General features: G+C 52.2%; 2 protein-coding genes across 5 annotated transcripts; both read left to right on the forward strand.

Annotated features, from left to right (window-relative positions):
- Positions 1–1,888: 1,888 nt before the first annotated feature.
- Positions 1,889–5,943, forward strand: SLC39A1 (solute carrier family 39 member 1). The gene is made up of 4 exons (XM_054563366.1): positions 1,889–1,943; positions 2,660–2,878; positions 3,049–3,179; positions 4,331–5,943. The coding sequence occupies exons 2-4, from the start codon at positions 2,692–2,694 to the stop codon at positions 4,985–4,987; spliced, it is 975 nt and encodes a 324-aa protein (XP_054419341.1). The 5' UTR covers positions 1,889–1,943; positions 2,660–2,691; the 3' UTR covers positions 4,988–5,943.
- A 517-nt stretch (positions 5,944–6,460) lies between these two features.
- On the forward strand, positions 6,461–16,681 carry CRTC2 (CREB regulated transcription coactivator 2). 4 transcript variants are annotated; one of them, XM_054562945.1, is made up of 15 exons: positions 6,461–6,704; positions 9,485–9,586; positions 9,663–9,776; positions 10,353–10,417; positions 11,739–11,807; positions 11,963–12,066; positions 12,165–12,194; positions 12,366–12,430; positions 12,532–12,581; positions 12,709–12,953; positions 13,302–13,708; positions 14,217–14,294; positions 15,011–15,280; positions 15,758–15,944; positions 16,048–16,681. In XM_054562945.1, the coding sequence occupies exons 1-15, from the start codon at positions 6,552–6,554 to the stop codon at positions 16,266–16,268; spliced, it is 2,160 nt and encodes a 719-aa protein (XP_054418920.1). In that variant the 5' UTR covers positions 6,461–6,551; the 3' UTR covers positions 16,269–16,681. The 4 variants fall into 4 exon arrangements, with proteins under 4 accessions (XP_054418920.1, XP_054418921.1, XP_054418923.1 ...); XM_054562946.1 differs by having other exon boundaries at positions 6,461–6,677; XM_054562948.1 differs by lacking the exon at positions 14,217–14,294.
- Positions 16,682–17,758: the final 1,077 nt, after the last annotated feature.

Below are 17,758 nucleotides of genomic sequence, written 5' to 3' on the forward strand. Positions count from 1 at the left end.
TCACATACCAAATTAAGTTAGAGCTGGGTCTAGTACTCAGGTGTCCTAGCTCCCAGTCCATGTTACTTCTTAATGTTACGGATTATCAATAATCTTAGAAGCATAATTTGCCACAGACAAACCATAGCATGAATAATATTCCCTTAAATAAGCTGGAGTTGCTTCTAATAGTAATTTTTATCTTTTAATTAAGAGCTTGAGCCCTGACTGATGTAGCTCAACTGGTTGATTGTCCTTTTGCAAAGTGAAAGGTTACTGGTTTGATTCCTGGTCAGAGCACATGCCTGGGTTGCCGATAGATCCCCAGTTGGGGCGTGTGCAAGAGGCAACCAATCAATGCTTCTCTCCTACTCATTCTCCGTTGCCCTCTGTCTAAAAATAAAAATAAAAAAATAAAATAAAACCCCTTGAAATAGTGATGATTATTATTAAATGATGGGACACTAGTACCCCATGTCACTTACATCCTGATCTTAGGGGGTGTATGATTCCTTTCTCCTAGATTACCTTCCTCAAGAAATCTTCACATTCCTTTTTTCTTAAGGAAGTTGCTGGCCTTTGGAAGGGTAAAGCCAGAGCCATTTGCTATCATGACACCACTTGCTGAGCAAGCCTGTGACCTTACTAATGACTCCCATTTTACTCTTCTGAGCTTGTACCCAGGACTGGAGACTACTGGAAAGCAAGAACAGAACTAATCACTGCCTACAGCCACAGGCAGAAAATAACATTGGAAAAAACTGCAGCCTCAAGTTAACAATGTCCCCAACAGCCCAGGGGCCACACCACAGCAACCCTCTGCCCTTATTTTATTTTTTAAGATGTTATTTATTTATTTTTAGAGAGAGGGAAAGGGAGAAAAAGAGGGAGAGACAACAATGTGTGGTTGCCTCTTGTGCACCCCTTACTGGGGACCTGGCCTGCAACCCAGGCATGTTCCCTGGCTGGGAATGGAACCAGGGACCCTTTGGTTCACAGGCTGGCGCTCAATCCACTAAACCACACCAGCCAGGGCTCCAGCCTTTTTTAACCCAATTATAATCCAATGGACACTCAAAGCCCCTGCACCTCAATGCTGGTGTATCTCTCTATGCCATGCCCCTCTCCTTTCTAGGAGAGTAAATACAAACTTTATTCACTACATTTTCTTCTCTTTGTGAATTCTTTCACAGCCTGCGTCACCGACCACTCTAACAACACTGATTTCCAAAGCCTTATCAAAGGCATCACTCTGTCCCTTCTTTAGGTAATGAGGCCTTTTCATCTTGCAAAAAATAAGTTTAGCCCCCTTCTTTATTTTCTTTCTTTGTTCCCTACTCTCCCATGAGGCTAGAAGAGGATTCTGATAACACAGGGATGTGGGCCAAGAGGATCCAGGCTAAGAAAACAGTGAAGGTCCTCGGTTGAAAATACTTTGACCCATTCAAGGAACAGAAAACAGCCAAGAAGTCCTAAAAGAGGAATGCTTTCTTTTCTTTGGCGCCAGGGTGCACGGAAGGGATCCAGGCAGACATAGAGAAGTAAGGCGGAAGATTCGGGACTGTGGGGTGTGTATAGGACACCAGTCATGTCCGCCCAGGTTTCTAGCTTCCTCTTTTAAAATCTCTAAATATCAAAGCCTCTGTTGAACAGCCACCTCGCGCCAACCAGAACACCGCAGGGGCCCAGGCCATCTGCCCCTAGATCTTCTCTCTAGCCCCTTTCCCTGCTCTTGCGCATTCTCCCATCGTCTCCGCCACCACCCAGCTTCGGATTCCCGTCTCTGACTGGCCCTGGATCACGTCACTCCTTGTCTGGACCCGCCCCCAGGAGCTGTCATTGGCCGCGAGGGGAAGGATTCGTGGCAGCTGAGGTCCCGGGAGGAGGAGCGCTGGGGAGGGGGGCGGGAATTCCCGACTGGAGGCCGGAACTCAGCGGGTGCCATGTAGTGAGACCCTCGCGAGGTGAGTGCGGACCTTATGGGAGCGGGATTCAGGTCGACCGCCCCGGCCTCCTGGGGCACCTAGGAGCTGGATTTTAGGCTCTCACATTTTTTTTGCCTTCCGAGACTCTGGCGGTCGCGGACCCCGCCTACCGAAGCCTTGACTTCCAGACACCGCCCTCAGTTGTTTTCAGTCGGTCCCGGGACCTCCGACCCCTAGGGCCCTTTTTTGGTCATCTACCCCGATGTCCCAACTTGTGGCCTGAAGTGGTCTCTCTCTGCTATCGGGGGGATGGCGCTGGGAAAACGGGGGCCGGAGAGGGATCCAGCACGCAAGCTCTCCCTGTTCATGTGGTCCACGAAGCTACCCGCACGACATCACTGCACAACTCCCAGTCCCCCTTAGCGTCTTCTGTTCCTTTCCAGAAGGGGGCCTGGCCTCCGCTTTTCTTACAGGACCCCAGCTCTCTAGTTCTCTGGGAGCTCCAGATGAAAGGGTAATGAGATATCTATACAGTCCTTGCAGGGCCCCTGAATAAGTCATTTGGAAGGGATAACGTATGGGGGGGAAGAGGAATGTTCCCAGTACAGGAGTGGGTGGTGGATGAGTCACACTGGGTTGGGGAAGGTCAGAAAGTGTCTGGTATGAGGGAGCTGCACTTTGCTGACCAGTCTTTCCCTTTCTTGGTCCCATCTTTCCTTATGTGACCATTTCCCCGACTCACTCTGTGTTCCTAGATCTGAGAGTGACTGGAGCAGCCACAGCCACCATGGGGCCCTGGGGAGAGCCAGAGCTCCTGGTGTGGCGCCCAGAAGCAGTAGCCTCGGAGCCCCCAGTGCCAGTGGGACTGGAGGTGAAGTTGGGAGCCCTGGTGCTCCTGCTGGTGCTCACTCTCATCTGCAGTCTGGTGCCCATCTGTGTGCTCCGCCAGCCAGGAGCTAACCCAGAAGCCGCAGGTAAGGTTCTCCTTTTCCCTGCTGCAGTGGATGCTTGGGGTACTGAAGGCTCTGGCACGAGGAAGGTGACCTAAGGAGGGGAGGCAGGAATGACCATTGCTTGGGTTGGGTTAGTAGGGCCTGGAGGGGGTTCATTTACTTATTTCCCTCTGTGCTTTACTCCTGCTCAGCCTCCCGCCAAAGAGTCCTGAGCCTAGTAAGCTGCTTTGCGGGGGGTGTGTTTCTGGCTACCTGTCTCCTGGACCTGCTACCAGACTACCTGTCTGCCATAGATGAGGCCCTGGCAGCCCTGCATGTGACGGTGAGCACTGGCTGGCTGCATATGACCCTGTGCCCTGTGTATGTGACTGTAGTCTGTTGCATACCTCTAGGAGAGGTGGTTTGTATGGATCTGTTCCAGTGTCACTTCATGACTGTGGGGAAGGCTCTTGGATGTGACCCTATGAATTATGATTTTTAGTTACAGGGCATAACTTTTTGTGGGTTCCTCCTCAGTCCCTATGTGACCACTATGTACCCTCTGAAACAGTGTGAGGAACCGTATTAACAGGTGTGTGACCTACTCTGGGTTTCTCAGTTTCAGCTTTAAAGAAGTTAACAGCACTCCAACAATCATCTTTACCCTTTTACCACTTTCCTGAAGGATTGGAGAAAGAGGTCCCTACAGGCCTGGGAAGAGTAGGAGACAATCCCTACTTGGTCAGCTTGGTGTTGCTGACCAAAAAGGCCCAAATAAGTTGGATATGGGGAAGATCAAGTTCAAAGCATAGGAAAATCTCATAGGAAAAACTGAGGTACTTGGGTAGTGGTGCAAAGACAGCACCCTGGGCTCTTCCTCCAGTTCCCCAAGACCAAGGAAGTAATATTGGATATGACCTGTGTGTCTGTGACTGAGTGACCTGTGTCTTCGTGTGACTGTGTGTAAGTCTGAATGCCCCTGCAACAGTGTATGGCTCTGTGCATGAGCATTTGGGGAAGTGGGCCAATGTGTGACTGTTTGTATGCCTACATGTGATACTTTCTGTATGTCTACGTCAGTGACTCTGAACTGGGGGTGGTTTTATTGTCCCCCCAAAACATTTGATAATGTCTGGAACATTGTCACAGCTTAGGGAGGGAGGGCATTGCATTGTTACTGGCATCTGATGGGTAGAAGCTAGAGAGGCTCTGCACAGGACAGCCCTCCACAACAAAGTATTATCTAGCCTCAGATGTTAACAGTGCCAAAGTTGAGAAACCTTGGTCTATGTGTAACACTGACACCAGAATCTGTGTGATTGTGTATCATTCTGTGTCTATCACCAAGTGACTCTGTATCTGTGAGCACAAGTAGCCCTGTGTGTGTGTGACCCCATGTCTATGTAACTGGGACTCCACTTGGCTCTGCATGTGACTCCTCTTCCCCATATTTGGTCCATCTCCTGAACTCCTTTCTGCCTCCTCTGCCCGTAGCTCCAGTTCCCCCTACAAGAGTTCATCTTGGCCATGGGCTTCTTCCTGGTCCTGGTGATGGAGCAGATCACGCTGGCTTATAAGGAGCAGTCAGTGCCACCACCTCGAGAGGAGACAAGGGCGCTGCTGGGAACAGTGAATGGTGGGCCACAGCACTGGCATGATGGGCCAGGTGTCCCACAGGCAAGCGGAACTCTGGCAGCCCCCTCAGCCCTGCGTGCCTGTGTACTGGTCTTCTCCCTGGCCCTGCACTCGGTGTTTGAGGGGCTGGCAGTAGGGCTTCAGCGAGACCGGGCTCGGGCCATGGAGCTGTGCCTGGCTTTGCTGCTCCATAAGGGTATTCTGGCAGTCAGCTTGTCCCTGCGGCTGCTGCAGAGCCACCTGAGAGCAAAGGTGGTGGCTGGCTGTGGGATTCTCTTCTCATGCATGACACCTCTGGGCATAGGGCTGGGTGCAGCTCTAGCAGAGTCAGCTGGACCACTCCACCAGCTGGCCCAGTCTGTATTGGAGGGCATGGCGGCTGGCACCTTTCTCTATATCACCTTCCTGGAAATCCTGCCCCAGGAGCTGGCCACTTCTGAGCAGAGGATCCTCAAGGTCATTCTGCTCCTATCAGGCTTTGCCCTACTTACTGGTCTGCTCTTCATCCAAATCTAGGAGGCCTCAAGAGGGGCAGGGGAGATTGGGTACCAGGTGCCCTTAACCCACACCTCCCCTCCTCAGGAATGGGGAAGGGAAGTATTGAGGACCAACAAGTTCTCCGAAAGGTGGGGATGGAGCCTTTGGTACTTACTACCCGGCCAATGAGAGGGAAGTGGGCTGACAAGAGCCTGACCCTCGGGCCCAAGGGACAAGGCATGGTCAAGTCACTAGAGAAATGATCAAGGGATATAGCATTAGAGAAGACACCGAATTTTGGAATCAGGCAGACACTCACTACACAGGGACAAGCTGACACTGGGGAGGCTGGAGGTGGGTACCCAGATGCTATGGGATAGAAGTAGAGAGGGCAAAAGTCCAGAGTCAGCAGTTTTGTTTTTAGCCCATTTCAGCCCTCTGTAATTTGGAGTGAACCCCTCCTACTTTTCTTAGCTCCTACTCTCACATCTATCATCCTCTACCCTTCTCCCAAGATATTAGTGCCAAGACACATCCTGCCAGTTTTGGTACCTTCTCTGGCTTCTCCAGTCTGCTCACACTATTTTTAAAGTGCCAAATAAAATGCCCTCCGTCTCTCTCAAAGCACAGTAATGCACTGAGCCCTGCCTGGCACCTCAGTGAAAGGGGCCCCCTTGCTCCGAATTTTAGTCCCGTATCCTGGGGTGGAGCAGAAATGTTTGCTGAGTTGTGGGGGGAGGGTTGACAGATCTGCGGGCCTCTACCACTGCTGCACCCTAGGTATACCGAACATGGACAAGGTGCCCCATACCCAGATGATAAATACTGAGCTGCCAAAAATTTTTTTACCATAGGAGCCCAAGGGGGAAGGGGAATATTCACCCCCAGGGTTATTTTTTGGGAAGTTAGGGTTGTGCACAGGGCCATAGTCTCTAGAATCTATTTTACTTACTGATCTGTTTTGGGACATGTTACCCAAATAAAAGATGTTTCTCTATGTTTGTACAGAATCGGATTCATTGTGTATTGGGAAAGTTGTGGGCATGTGGCCAGCCTGAGGAGGCCTGAGTCCCAGATGTTTACAGTTGTTTTAGTAACATCCCTGGTCTCATTTTCATTCGGGTCTTTCTCGTCCCCTTCCCTGAAGATAACATTTTCCCTCTTTTGTCTATTCCTTCTCTCCCTGTCCCCACCCCTTCCCCTTCCTCTGTTTTTTCCTTTCTTTGAATCCTTCTGCCCTTCGCGTTCCTAGGCTCCGGACCAATTTAGAACTACTTTTCCCAGTTTGCTGCGCGCAGGGAGGAGCCGAGTGGGAGGAGCAAAGCCCCCAGTTCCCCTTGTCAACAGGGCTGCTGGGAATTGGTGTCCGTTTCCTTTCCGTACTGCGTGGTTGGATCTGTGAGAGGGTCACGTAAACAAACTACAATTCCCGGAAGCCCCCGCGCGCTACAGGTCAGGGCTAGGCTGGGGCCGGGTTCGCGGTGCTAGCTGTGACGGCGGCGGCGGCGGCGGCGGCGGCTACGGCTGGGAGACCCGGGCGGGAGCCCGCGGCACAGGCCGTGGCTTGTGCTGGGAGGGTGGCGGGGAGGGACGGAGGAGGAAGATGGCGACGTCGGGGGCGAACGGGCCTGGCTCGGCCACGGCGTCAGCTTCCAATCCGCGCAAGTTTAGTGAGAAGATCGCGCTGCAGAAGCAGCGTCAGGCCGAAGAGACGGCGGCCTTCGAGGAGGTGATGATGGACATCGGCTCCACCCGGGTGAGGGGCCGCGCCGGGGACCCAAGCGGAGCAGTTTCGGAGGGGGAGCCCAGAGGCGGGGCGGGGGTGGAAGCCGCAGCTATAGAGGCGGAACGGGGCAGCGGCTGCGGACGCCGCCGTCTGGGAAGCGCGGGGTGAGGGCCGAGGGCCGAGGGCCGAGAGGCAGGAAGACGGATTCTGTGGGGGGAGGCCAGAGCACCACAGAGGTTGGGAGTTTGGGAACGACTAGGGGGCAACTGAGGCGTGGGCGGAGATTGGAGACAGTTCCCTGGAACCCGGCGGAAGTCGGAGGTGGGTGGTCCTTGTGCATCCCTGATTGAGTCCTTTCGGAGATTCTACTGAAGCATCACCTTGTTGGGTTATGGGGTGGGGGTGGGGTGGGGGGAGCGTCTGCTTGCCCTACTCTGTCTTCTCTGAGTTGGTAATCTCTTCCAGTCTGGTTCCTGTGCCCTCTTGGCCGCTGTCGGCACTTAAGTTCCTCTGGGAAAGGGCCCCTTGAGTGAACAGCAGCGCTGGGTATAGTGGGGCAGGAAGTCCCCTCCTGCGTCCCGTCCCTTTGCTTCCTTTTTCAAATACTTCTTGTGGTTTCCTGACGTGAATAAAGGTGAGGTCCATTGCTCACAAACTGGTGCTTGGTGTTTTGCCGTGGTTGTCTCCTTGGGAGAGAGGTAGGGCTTTGAATCCCGAAAGCGGGAACCAGTGGCTATAAGTTGTGTGAGACCCGACTGAACTTTCTGGGGAGATGGCTGCTGTGTGTAGGTCACTGATGCGTTGGTTTGGAGGGTCCTCTATGTGTAGGGAATGTTAATTTCCAGGAAGCTCCAGAGAGAAGGCATCCTGGCAGAGTTGCCTCCGAAAGCCCTCTGGCCTTAATTTCTTGCTACCAGGACTGGATGTCTGAGGAACTGAGGGGTGAGAGTTTGCCCAGCTGGTGTGCAGTCCTAACGTAGGGAGGCATTGTTCTCAAAACGGCAGGTGAAGAGGATATTGCAGGGATTCCTCCATGACAGGCAGTTAGAATTTAAGGGGGGATGGAACATAAATACCACATTTCAAAGCTCTTTTTCCTGGTTTGACTGTAACTGCATCTGTCTATGACTGACTGTGGTTGTATTTTTGTGTGTTTCCCTTGACTCTGTTAGTCTTTTTTATGTTTATTTCCCCTTTTAGTCTCTAGAGACCATGTGTCCTAGTTTGTGGGAGATAGAACAGAGAGTTAGGTGGGGAAGCAAATCTTGTGTGTCTGTGTGTGTTTGTGCCTAACTGCTACGATCTAACTGTTGACTGCTCCCCTTTAGGAGCTTACGATCATGGGTGGGGCATAGGCAAGAAGGTGGGCGAGAGGCTGATCTCCAGCTGACATCTCGAGGCCCTGCCTCTAGACTGTGACTCCAGTAGAGGCATGGTGGGCTCTTAGGGCTGTATGTGCAAACAGAGAAAGGCTGTGAGAACCTCAAAGCTGGGCCGTCTGTTTTTGTCGTGTGTTGGTCTGTTCAAAGACCCCCTCCACCTGCCTTGCTCCTGCTGGGTCACTTCACTGTTGCACGTAAAAATGTAGTAGGCATCCTTGGCCAGAGCCTGGGAAACCAGCCTCTGGTGCTTAGCCTTTATTTGGCTAGCTGGGAGGGCTCATCTGAGGTAGATGTGGCCATGGGGGCCTATACGGCTATGAGGCTAGGGTTGTCATACATACGCATGTTATTAGCAGCCCTGAAGTGGTCCAAAGGTGAGCACAGTGCCCACTGAATTCACTGGGCTGACCTGGAACAGAAAGTTAGTTCTGAGGTTAGCCTATGCGCAACAGAATGTACTGGAAGCTCTCAGAATTTATCCCTCATTAGCTCCCTGGGTCTCTTTATTTAGCTGGTGACAGTGGCTAAGTCTCAGAAGTAGGTGCTTACCTCTCACAGAGGGACATGAGATCTGTAGACAGGGTAAAACCATGCCAGGCGGAGGAATGTGGTGTTTCACCCTGGTGCTAGACTTACCTCCCCAAAGGGGATGAGGCTAGGAAGGTGGTTCTGGCCAAGACTGGAGTGGGCTACTGTTCCCTCTCCCACTCCCATCCTCCAGGCTTTCCTGCCCATTCAGGGGCCTTACAACCAAGTAGAAGAGTGTGCCTTGGTTTTGGCCCTCTTTTTCCAGCTATAAGAGCCATCATTCCTTAGGTGTTCTAGTTTGGGAGGTGCAGGCTCTGTGTAGCCTTCTTGAGGCTGGGCAAGTGGCAGAGCCCAGAAGCCTGTGCCCCTTGCCTCTCCTGGGGGCAGGAAAGAGGCTGGTAGCAGTGGTTCTGTGGCATCCACCTGTGGCCTTTCCCTCATTTTCCAGTCACTCCAGGACACATCTGGAAGCAAAAGCATAGGTACCTAGTTGTCACCCCTTCCCAGGAGTTAAACCATGTGACTAGCCTGGGGGCTCCTGGCAGCCCTGCAGGGACTCTGTTTAGACTGATGACAGCTGGGACAGGCCCTGAACAGAGTGTCAGGCTTGTCGGGGTCTGTGTGTGGCAGAGCGATGCCAGGCAGTAGTGATAGCACTGATAAGGGTAGCCTGCAGAAGAGCAAGGGTAGATTGTTTGCACCAAGCCTCAGTGGAGCTTTCTCCCAGCACTATTGTTTGTTTTCTGTTTTTCTTTTCTTTTTTTTTCTTCTGGCAGATCTCTTAAAAATAGCAGCAATAGTAGCATATACTAGAGACAGGAATGGCAAAGATGGCCAAAGAATAGGAACAGTGCTCAGCCCCTGCTCCCTGACATCCTCATTTTGCCCTTCATGTCTCAGTTACAGGCCCAAAAACTGCGACTGGCATACACGAGGAACTCTCATTACGGTGGTTCTCTGCCAAACGTAAACCAGATTGGCTGTGGCCTGGCTGAGTTTCAGGTGAGTGGACACCAGCCTCAGTAGAGTGCAGGCTCTTCGGCAGCTTCCCCATTAACTCACCTGTGTGTTTTGGCAGAGCCCCCTCCACTCACCTTTGGATTCATCCCGAAGCACTCGGCACCATGGGCTGGTGGAACGGGTGCAGCGAGATCCCCGAAGAATGGTGTCCCCACTCCGCCGCTACCCCCGCCACATATCCTTCACAGAGGGTTTGGGGAGTTTGGAGGTGGTGGGTTGGGGTCCCTTAGGAACTCATGGTGGGAACGGATTTTAGGTGTCCAGTCCCGTCCTTCTCCAGGAGCTCTCCTTTGCCCAGCCTCTCAGAAAAGTGACCATTGGCCCATGTGTCAGCCCTGGCTCCTGTACAAGGGAGTGGCTGCTCCTGAGGTTGTGCCCTCTGTCTCTGGCTGGCTGTGACTGTCCTTATGCAGCTTGCTCTTTGCTGCCAGAGACAGGGCTCTCTGATATTTCTTCTGCCTAAGGGGGTTTGGTTCCCTCTTCACATTTCTGTCCTTAGCTTTCAACCTCAGAGACCACCACAGATGTGTCTCCCTAAGCCCTGCGTAGATAGTCTCCTATATTTTTCCACCCCTGCTGGTCCTCACTCTCTTCTCTTCCATTCTCTGACCTGATTGTTGTTCCTTGTCAAGGAGAAAGAAGGTATTTATTTCCTGAAACAACTCATCTGCTGCCTCCATTATTCCTCTCTCATCTGGTCTCTAGCCCATCCAACCTCTCCTCACTTTTTACCTTAACTGGTGCTGTTCACATTGACAGCTCTCCCTACAGTCCTGCCTACTTATCTCCTCCCCCGGAGTCCAGCTGGCGGAGGTCAGTGTCCAGGGCAGCCAGGATCTCCTGCCCACTCTCTGACATGTCTCTGGAGGGAGCTTATGTTGGGGTTGGGCCTGCTGGGCTAGGCTTTCAGCAGTACCTTCTTTTCTAAGGGCACGGCTGGAAGGGGTGAGGGCAGGTGAAGTAGGTGGGTCAGAGTCCAGTCTTGGCCATATTGACACGGGTGGCCAAGCCTCCCATTCCAAGCAGGGCAGGACCAATGGTAACTGTAGCTAGCCGGGGTGTGTATGTAAGGGGGAAGGGAAGGTGGCTGCCTCCTGTCAAGAGCGGGGGCCAGATACAGCCTTCTGGCACTCCGAGACTGGAGCCCTTCCTGTGTCTATCTCACTTCTAATACTCATACCTAGCAGAGTTGCTGGGCCCCAAGATTCCCACTTAGCTTGTTGTGGCAGACAGACGTTGGGATTTTCCAGATCTAGAGCAGTGATTTTCAACCTTATTCATTTAATGTCACGCATAAACTAATTACTAAAATTCTGTGGCACACCAAAAAGTGTATTAAATTTTTTGCCAATCTGGAAAAAAAAAGAGATAGGTATAATTTTGATTGATTTACAATAATAATAATAGTAATAGTAATTACCTACCCTTTTTGCTCCAAAATGACTTTTTAAAAAATCAGGTGCCTGTACTTGTACGTAACGATTTCTGGTGCAAAGAATTTACCAGTCAGCCCTGGCTGGTATGTCTCAGTGGATTGAGTGCTGGCCTGCGAACAAAAGAGCTGCTCGTTCTATTCCCATTGAGGGCACAGGCCTGGGTTCCAGGCCAGGTCTCCAGTAGGGGGTGCTTGAGAGGCAACCACACATTGATATTTCTCTCCCTCTCTTTCCCTCTCCCTTCCCCTCTCTAAAAATAAATAAAAATCTTAAAAAAAAATTAAGTCATCAGACGCAATCTTATTATGTGACATCACCAATAGAATGCACCTCTATTATATGACCTATATATTTGTGGTTCAAGACAGGGCATTCACACCAGATGGCTATTGTGTTGACTCTTGTCATTTTTTTACCTGATAATCCAAGGGAAAAGAGGTCCGTGCCCTTGACTAAATAGTCAGGTATTGCATGTTTTAAAAATTCTTGTGGCACACTGGTTGAAAATCACTGTCCTGATTGATTGGAGAGGGTTCACGGGTCACAGATATTAGAAGAACCAGAAAGAAAAGAGGCATGGTTCTGGGTGCCTAGCCCTCTTTACCGCCACGTTGGCTGCCCCACATTTTCCAACTCCCATGCCTGCCTTCCTGTCCAGTTGCTGGCCTTCCTCCTTGTGACTTTGTTTTTCATCCCAGGACAATGCCCTGGGGCAATTTCCCTGCAGAGAAGGGGCAGTTGTTTCGACTACCATCTGCACTCAACAGGTGATGACCCTTGAGCGTTCTTTAGTCCACATCTTTTATTTGTACTTTTTGGCCCCTACCTTATTCCAGCCCAGCTAGTGTTTTTCCCTGCTGAGGAGGACACAGGGGCCAGGAAGGCCGTCACTGGTGCCAGCTGATCTCTGTTCCCTTCACAGGACAAGCTCTGATTCTGCCCTTCACACGAGTGTGATGAACCCCAACCCTCAGGACACTTATCCAGGTCCTGTACCTCCCAGTGTCCTGCCCGGCCGCCGTGGAGGTAAGTGGCCATATCCCAAGGTATGGTGTAGCCATGGGGCTTTGGTGTGAAGCAGGTAAGCAGCAGGCACTGCAGCCACTCCACTGCATCCATTGCAGGTTACCTGGATGGTGAAATGGACTCCAAAGGTATATGTTTCTCGCCACTCATGGGTACTGAATGCCAGAGGATTTCTGGGCCAGTGCTGTGGGCTTTGCTCAGGGACAGGGAGCGGGACTCCCTCCCGCCTGCCTCTGCTTCCTGTCCTACCTTACTGGCTCCTTCTGCAACCCTCCACTCACCAGTATTTCTCTTTTAAGTCCCTGCTATTGAGGAGCACTTACTAGATGACAAGCATTTGCTGAAGCCCTGGGATGCTAAGAAGGTAGATATGGCCCACTATCCCTCTCCTTTCCATGGGCAGGTCTTCCAGGGGCCTCCAAAGAACACTGTCCTCATTCTTCTCTTTCTTTGTTCTCTCCTCAGCTGTCCTCATCCTCTTCCCGACCTCGGTCCTGTGAAGTACCTGGAATTAAGTAAGTATCTCTTTGATGGTGGCTGAAGGAATGGGGAAGGGAAGTAAAGGGAAATGTGGGAAGTCAATCTCTGCTCCTCCCTGACTGGCCCACCAATTGTGTCTTTCTTGTCCGCTCCTCCCCCCAGCATCTTTCCGTCTCCTGACCAGCCTGCCAGTGTGCCTGTCCTCCCACCTGCCATGAACACGGGAGGCTCCCTGCCTGACCTCACCAACCTGCACTTCCCTCCACCACTGCCCACGCCCCTGGATCCAGAGGAGACAGCCTACCCCAGCCTGAGTGGGGGCAACAGTACCTCCAATTTAACCCATACCATGACCCACCTGGGCATCAGTGGAGGCCTGGGCCTAGGCCTAGGCTATGATGCACCAGGTGAGTGGCTGTGCTAACTACATCCAGGGTGCTGCCTGGCTGGACGGGCGAAGGGGTTGAGGGGTGCTGGAGCTCCAGTGACTACCCATATAAGCCTGTCACCTGTCCAGACCAGGTTTTCCTCATTGTACTTTTCTGCCAGTGAGAACTGGTAGGTATGGCTTTTCCAAGAAAGAAGTTGGAGAGCAACCCCAAAGTGGGCAAGGCCAGCCTCACTGCCAGGGACAGTGTAGGGAGGACATTGTGTTGCCACTTCCATAGTCTGGTCACTGCTACCATTCTGGGCAGAAAGGGGCCCAGTTCCCATCAGTAATGTTGGCATCTCTGGTTTTTTGTCTGTGCCTGCAGGACTTCATTCACCTCTCAGCCATCCATCCTTGCAATCCTCCCTAAGCAATCCCAACCTTCAGGCGTCCCTAAGCAGTCCTCAGCCCCAGCTCCAGGGCTCCCACAGTCACCCCTCACTGCCTGCTTCCTCCTTGGCCCGCCATGCACTGCCCACCACCTCCCTGGGTCATCCCTCACTCAGTGCCCCAGCCCTCTCCTCCTCCTCGTCCTCCTCCTCTGCTTCATCTCCTGTGCTGGGTGTCCCCCCTTACCCAGCTTCTACCCCTGGGACCTCCCCCCGCCACCGCCGTGTACCCCTCAGCCCCCTGAGTTTGCCCGCGGGCCCAGCCGACGCCAGAAGGTCCCAACAGCAGCTGCCCAAACAGTTTTCGCCAACAATGTCACCCACCTTGTCTTCCATCACTCAGGTATGCGTGGCCACCTTCCCTACGTGTATGTCTCCCTTCCCCTACTCTTTTCCTGCTAAGTTCTCTCTTCCACCCTCCTTTCCTCAAACACCTCTTGTTCTTACTTCCCATACTTCTTGTCTCATTCATCTCCTTTAATTCCTTTGTCCTCTACCTGCTACATCTTTTATCCATCTTGTTTCCTCTTGGCTTAAGACTGCAAACCCTGAGGTAAAGCTTTCTGACAAATCTGGGCCCTGCCTCTTACTTATAGTCCCCTTGTGGACAGTTTAATTTCTGTGAGCCTTAGCGTCCTCATCTATTAAACAAGGGTAGGACTGTAAGAATCAAAGGAAATCATATAATTGAACTGCTCAGCACCATGCCTAGTCCCGGTGCAAGCTTGACATGTGGTAGGTTATCCTTTCCCTTTTCTCCTTTTTTTGTTCCTGTCTTTCTTTTCTTGTCGTTTTTCTCATGTCTCCATCCTGTCCCATCCCTTTTCCCATCTCCTTTCCTTCTTTTCTAGATTTCGTGGACTCAGAGAAGCTCAGATCATGAAGCCCAATCCTTTCATTTTATAGACATGGAGACTGGGGCCCAGAGGGCAAGTGATTTTCCCACATTTACACAGCATGTTAGGAAGAGGTGGGACCAGAACTAAAGTTTAGGGCTTTTCCTCAATGCTGAAAGTCTTAGCTCTTTCCTCCCTCCCTGTCCTCCCCTTCTTTTGCTCTCCCTGTGCCTCTTCTGTCACCCTCATGTCCTTTCCCTCTCTTCTGTCCTACTTTCTCCTTCTCCTTCATTAGTCTTCCCTGGAATGTGTGTTCTGTGTTCCATCTGATGCACGTCCCCTTTTCTGTAGGAAAGGCTAAGATCCAGACCCGGCAAGGGCTGTGCTCTCTTGGAGCCTAGAGTGAACCTAACTTACTTCCCTCCTTTCCTCTTTGTTTCCTTCCTCTCTTACTCTCTCTGGCCTTTTCAAGACTTTAGAATGGCAGTTTTCTAGTTCACTGTTGTGCTATTAAGCACTTGTTAGGCATGTCATAAGTACTTGATTACTAAAAATCATTAAAACACCAAAGTTTAAGAATGTTTACTCCCAGACTGGATTCAAAATTATTCTTTTATTGGCCTCAATCAATTGCTTTCATTCTGATAAGCAGTTTTGAGTAATTGCACCTGATCCCAGGGATATCCATGGGAACGCTGTCAGGTTTGTGTTGAGGATGATTGCATCTTCCAAGGGTGGGAACCCCTGGCTAAGAGTTCCTCTTGGGGGCACACGGAAAGGTAAGCTTCCCCCTTTTTCCTTCTCTTTAGGGCGTTCCCCTGGACACCAGTAAACTGCCCACTGACCAGCGGCTGCCTTCATACCCATATAGCCCCCCAAGTTTGGTTCTTCCCACCCAGCCACCCACCCCAAAGCCTCTACCGCAGCCAGGGCTGCCCTCTCAGGCCTGCTCAGTGCAGCCCTCAGCTGGGCAGCCCTCAGGCAGGCAGCCACACTATGGGACACTATACCCACCGAGCTCCAGTGGGCATGGGCAGCAGTCTTACCAGCGGCCAGTGAGTGACTTCAACCTGGGGAACGTGAGTACCCAGGTCCCTACCTCTGAAGCAGGGGAGAGGCTGGGTTTGGATCAGATGGGCCTGAGTGGTATCACTGATGCAGCCTGAGTTGGGAGATCCAGGTCGGGGAGATCCTCCCGCTCCCCAGAGAACATGGCACTGCCAACTTGGGGCTCCTCTAGTCCTGCATTTGATCCTTCTTCCTGTCTGTCTCCCCCTAGCTATCTCTGCACAGCTTGCTCTTTGATGACCACTGCTTTGACCCGTTCTCTTCCTGGCACGCGCAAGCTCTGTCCCAGCAGGTACGGTGCCCACACCTACTTTGGGCCCCGTGCTCCCCTCTGTTGCTTTGCTTGCTGCCATCTACTCTGTCTCTGCTTTTGTTCTGGCTGGGAGGAGTTATTGGGCAAAGGGAATACGTTAGCAGGGCTAGGCAGTGGCAGGCAGGCACCCCTGTTCTGAGGCCCGCTTTCTCAAGGTCTGTCTCTGTGTCCCTAGCTGGAGCAGTTCAGCATGGAGAGTCCATCAACCAGTCTGGCGCTGGATCCCACTGGCTTTTCTGAAGGGTCTGGATTTTTAGGGGGTGAGGGATCAGTGAGTGGCCTCCAGGACCCCCATGCCCTCAACCACCAGAACTTGACCCACTGTTCCCGCCATGGCTCAGGGCCTAACATCATCCTCACAGGTGAGAGCTGTAGGTGGTCTTGGGGGATGGAGGGAGGGAGTGATACATTTGCTGGCACAGCAGGAGATTGAGGGGTTCTCACCCATTTCTTCTGCCCATACAGGAGACTCCTCCCCAGGTTTCTCTAAGGAGATTGCAGTAGCCCTCTCTGGGGTGCCTGGCTTCGAGGTGTCAGCAGCTGGGTTGGAGCTGGGGCTGGGGCTGGAGGAGGAGCTGCGCATGGAACCACTGGGCCTGGAAGGGCTCAACATGCTGAGCGACCCCTGTGCCCTGCTGCCTGATCCTGCTGTGGAGGATTCATTCCGCAGTGACAGACTGCAGTGAGGGGACTCATCATCCCTCTAATTGGCCCTGTTCCCCATCACTGTTCCTTTCCTCCCATCCCCCCTGGCCAGTAGAGACTACTCTGCCCCCAGATCCTCTTTCTAACGTGAATGAGGGATCCTAAGAATGAGAAAAAGCAAGGGGTTTTTCCAGGTGACTCCTGAATTCTGCACAAGGGGTGGGCCTGGGGGAGCTCAAGGGAGGGTCTGAAGCACTTGTAACTTTGAACCGTCTGTCTGGAGGTCAGAGCCTGTTGGAAAGCAGGGGGTAGAGGGGAGCCCCAGAGGCAGGGCTAGTTCCAGATGCCCAGGGGTGGGCAGTGCCAGCCCCTCGTCACCACTCTTCCCCTTGCAATGGAGGAGAGAGCCAGAGTGGATATTATTTTTTATTAAATATATTATATGTTAATAAAAAAATCGTATTAAACCCTTGGTGTGGTTGGCTACTGTTTGGGATGTGATTGGAGAACAAAGGGGTCTTTGGGGCACAGACCCTTTCATGTTATTCTCTTTGTGTCTTCTAAGCACATTGTGGTTTGTGGAGGGCCCCCCTCCTTCCCGGCCAGCCTCAGAGTTTGTTCCCAGCATTGGACATGGGGGTTCAGGCTGCACGCTCCCTTGGCAGCACAGGTGCCCTCCCATCTGTTCAGGGCCCTGCTGCGGCATCGGTGGACAGGGGCTCTGACCAGATGGGTTATGCCTTTACCCCTGGGGCCTGGCTGTGAGTTGAAGTGAGGTGACTGCTGGCTCGACTCAGGTCTGATGCTTCTGGTAGAATGACCCCCGCTTTTTTCAGGAGTAGCTGGCCTCAGTGCTAAGGCTACCTCGAAGAGAGGATATAATACACCAGCTAGGTTTTGGGGTTGGCTTCCCTTCTCTGTGGCCCTTTAAGCCTAGAGGTCCTTGAAATTAGACAAGGAAATTGTCTAGAGGTCCTTGAAATTAGATACCTGGCCAGCCTCTGATTCCATTCCTCTAAGTCTTGGGTAAGCTCTGAGGTCTCATTCCTGCCTTCTCACTAGCTGCGAATGCACCCTCCCCACACCCTTCACTCATTCATTCTACAGATGCTTAAGTGTTAACAACATTCTAAAGAGGTTTCCTCTCCGCGGCTTGGTTTGCTAGCCCTCTGACCATCTAGCCTCGGTCCTCTTCTCTTCCACTCCCAGCATAGTCAGGGGGGTCATGTCCCTTCTCGGTTACCGACACCTCTACTGCTCTTTCATACCATACAGTCCTGGCCTTTCCTCTTCCTCTTTCCAAAGCTTTTGTCATTTTCAGAAAAGAGAACTGAGAACTTCTGGCTTAGGTCCAAAGGGAATGCAGTGTGCCCTAAACCTGGAAGTAGAGGGAGCCACCTGGGCGTCCACTGCCTAGGCCTTCAGGGCCGTCCGCCAGGCCTTATCTGACTAGGAGCGCACCTTGGACTGCAGGGGCTGCCCTAAGTGTCCTGCCGCACCGTCTGAGTGGTGAGAAGCTCCTTAGATGCAA

The sequence above is a fragment of the Pteronotus mesoamericanus genome, unplaced genomic scaffold (assembly GCF_021234165.1).
Source record: "Pteronotus mesoamericanus isolate MK-2021 breed Mesoamerican mustached bat unplaced genomic scaffold, CSHL_Meso_final scaffold_705, whole genome shotgun sequence".
In the NCBI taxonomy this organism is placed as follows: Eukaryota; Metazoa; Chordata; class Mammalia; order Chiroptera; family Mormoopidae; genus Pteronotus; species Pteronotus mesoamericanus.

What these genes read in the sequence shown, in the direction of transcription:
- CRTC2 (XM_054562945.1), top strand. Translation starts at nt 6,552, where the DNA reads ATGGCGACGTCGGGGGCGAACGGGCCTGGCTCGGCCACGGCGTCAGCT. An exon ending in CCTAGGCTATGATGCACCAG is followed by an intron (nt 12,954 to 13,301) that starts GTGAGTGGCTGT and finishes CTGTGCCTGCAG; the next exon opens with GACTTCATTCACCTCTCAGC. An exon ending in GTGACTTCAACCTGGGGAAC is followed by an intron (nt 15,281 to 15,757) that starts GTGAGTACCCAG and finishes CTGTGTCCCTAG; the next exon opens with CTGGAGCAGTTCAGCATGGA.
- SLC39A1 (XM_054563366.1), top strand. Translation starts at nt 2,692, where the DNA reads ATGGGGCCCTGGGGAGAGCCAGAGCTCCTGGTGTGGCGCCCAGAAGCA. An exon ending in AGCTAACCCAGAAGCCGCAG is followed by an intron (nt 2,879 to 3,048) that starts GTAAGGTTCTCC and finishes ACTCCTGCTCAG; the next exon opens with CCTCCCGCCAAAGAGTCCTG. An exon ending in TGGCAGCCCTGCATGTGACG is followed by an intron (nt 3,180 to 4,330) that starts GTGAGCACTGGC and finishes CTCTGCCCGTAG; the next exon opens with CTCCAGTTCCCCCTACAAGA.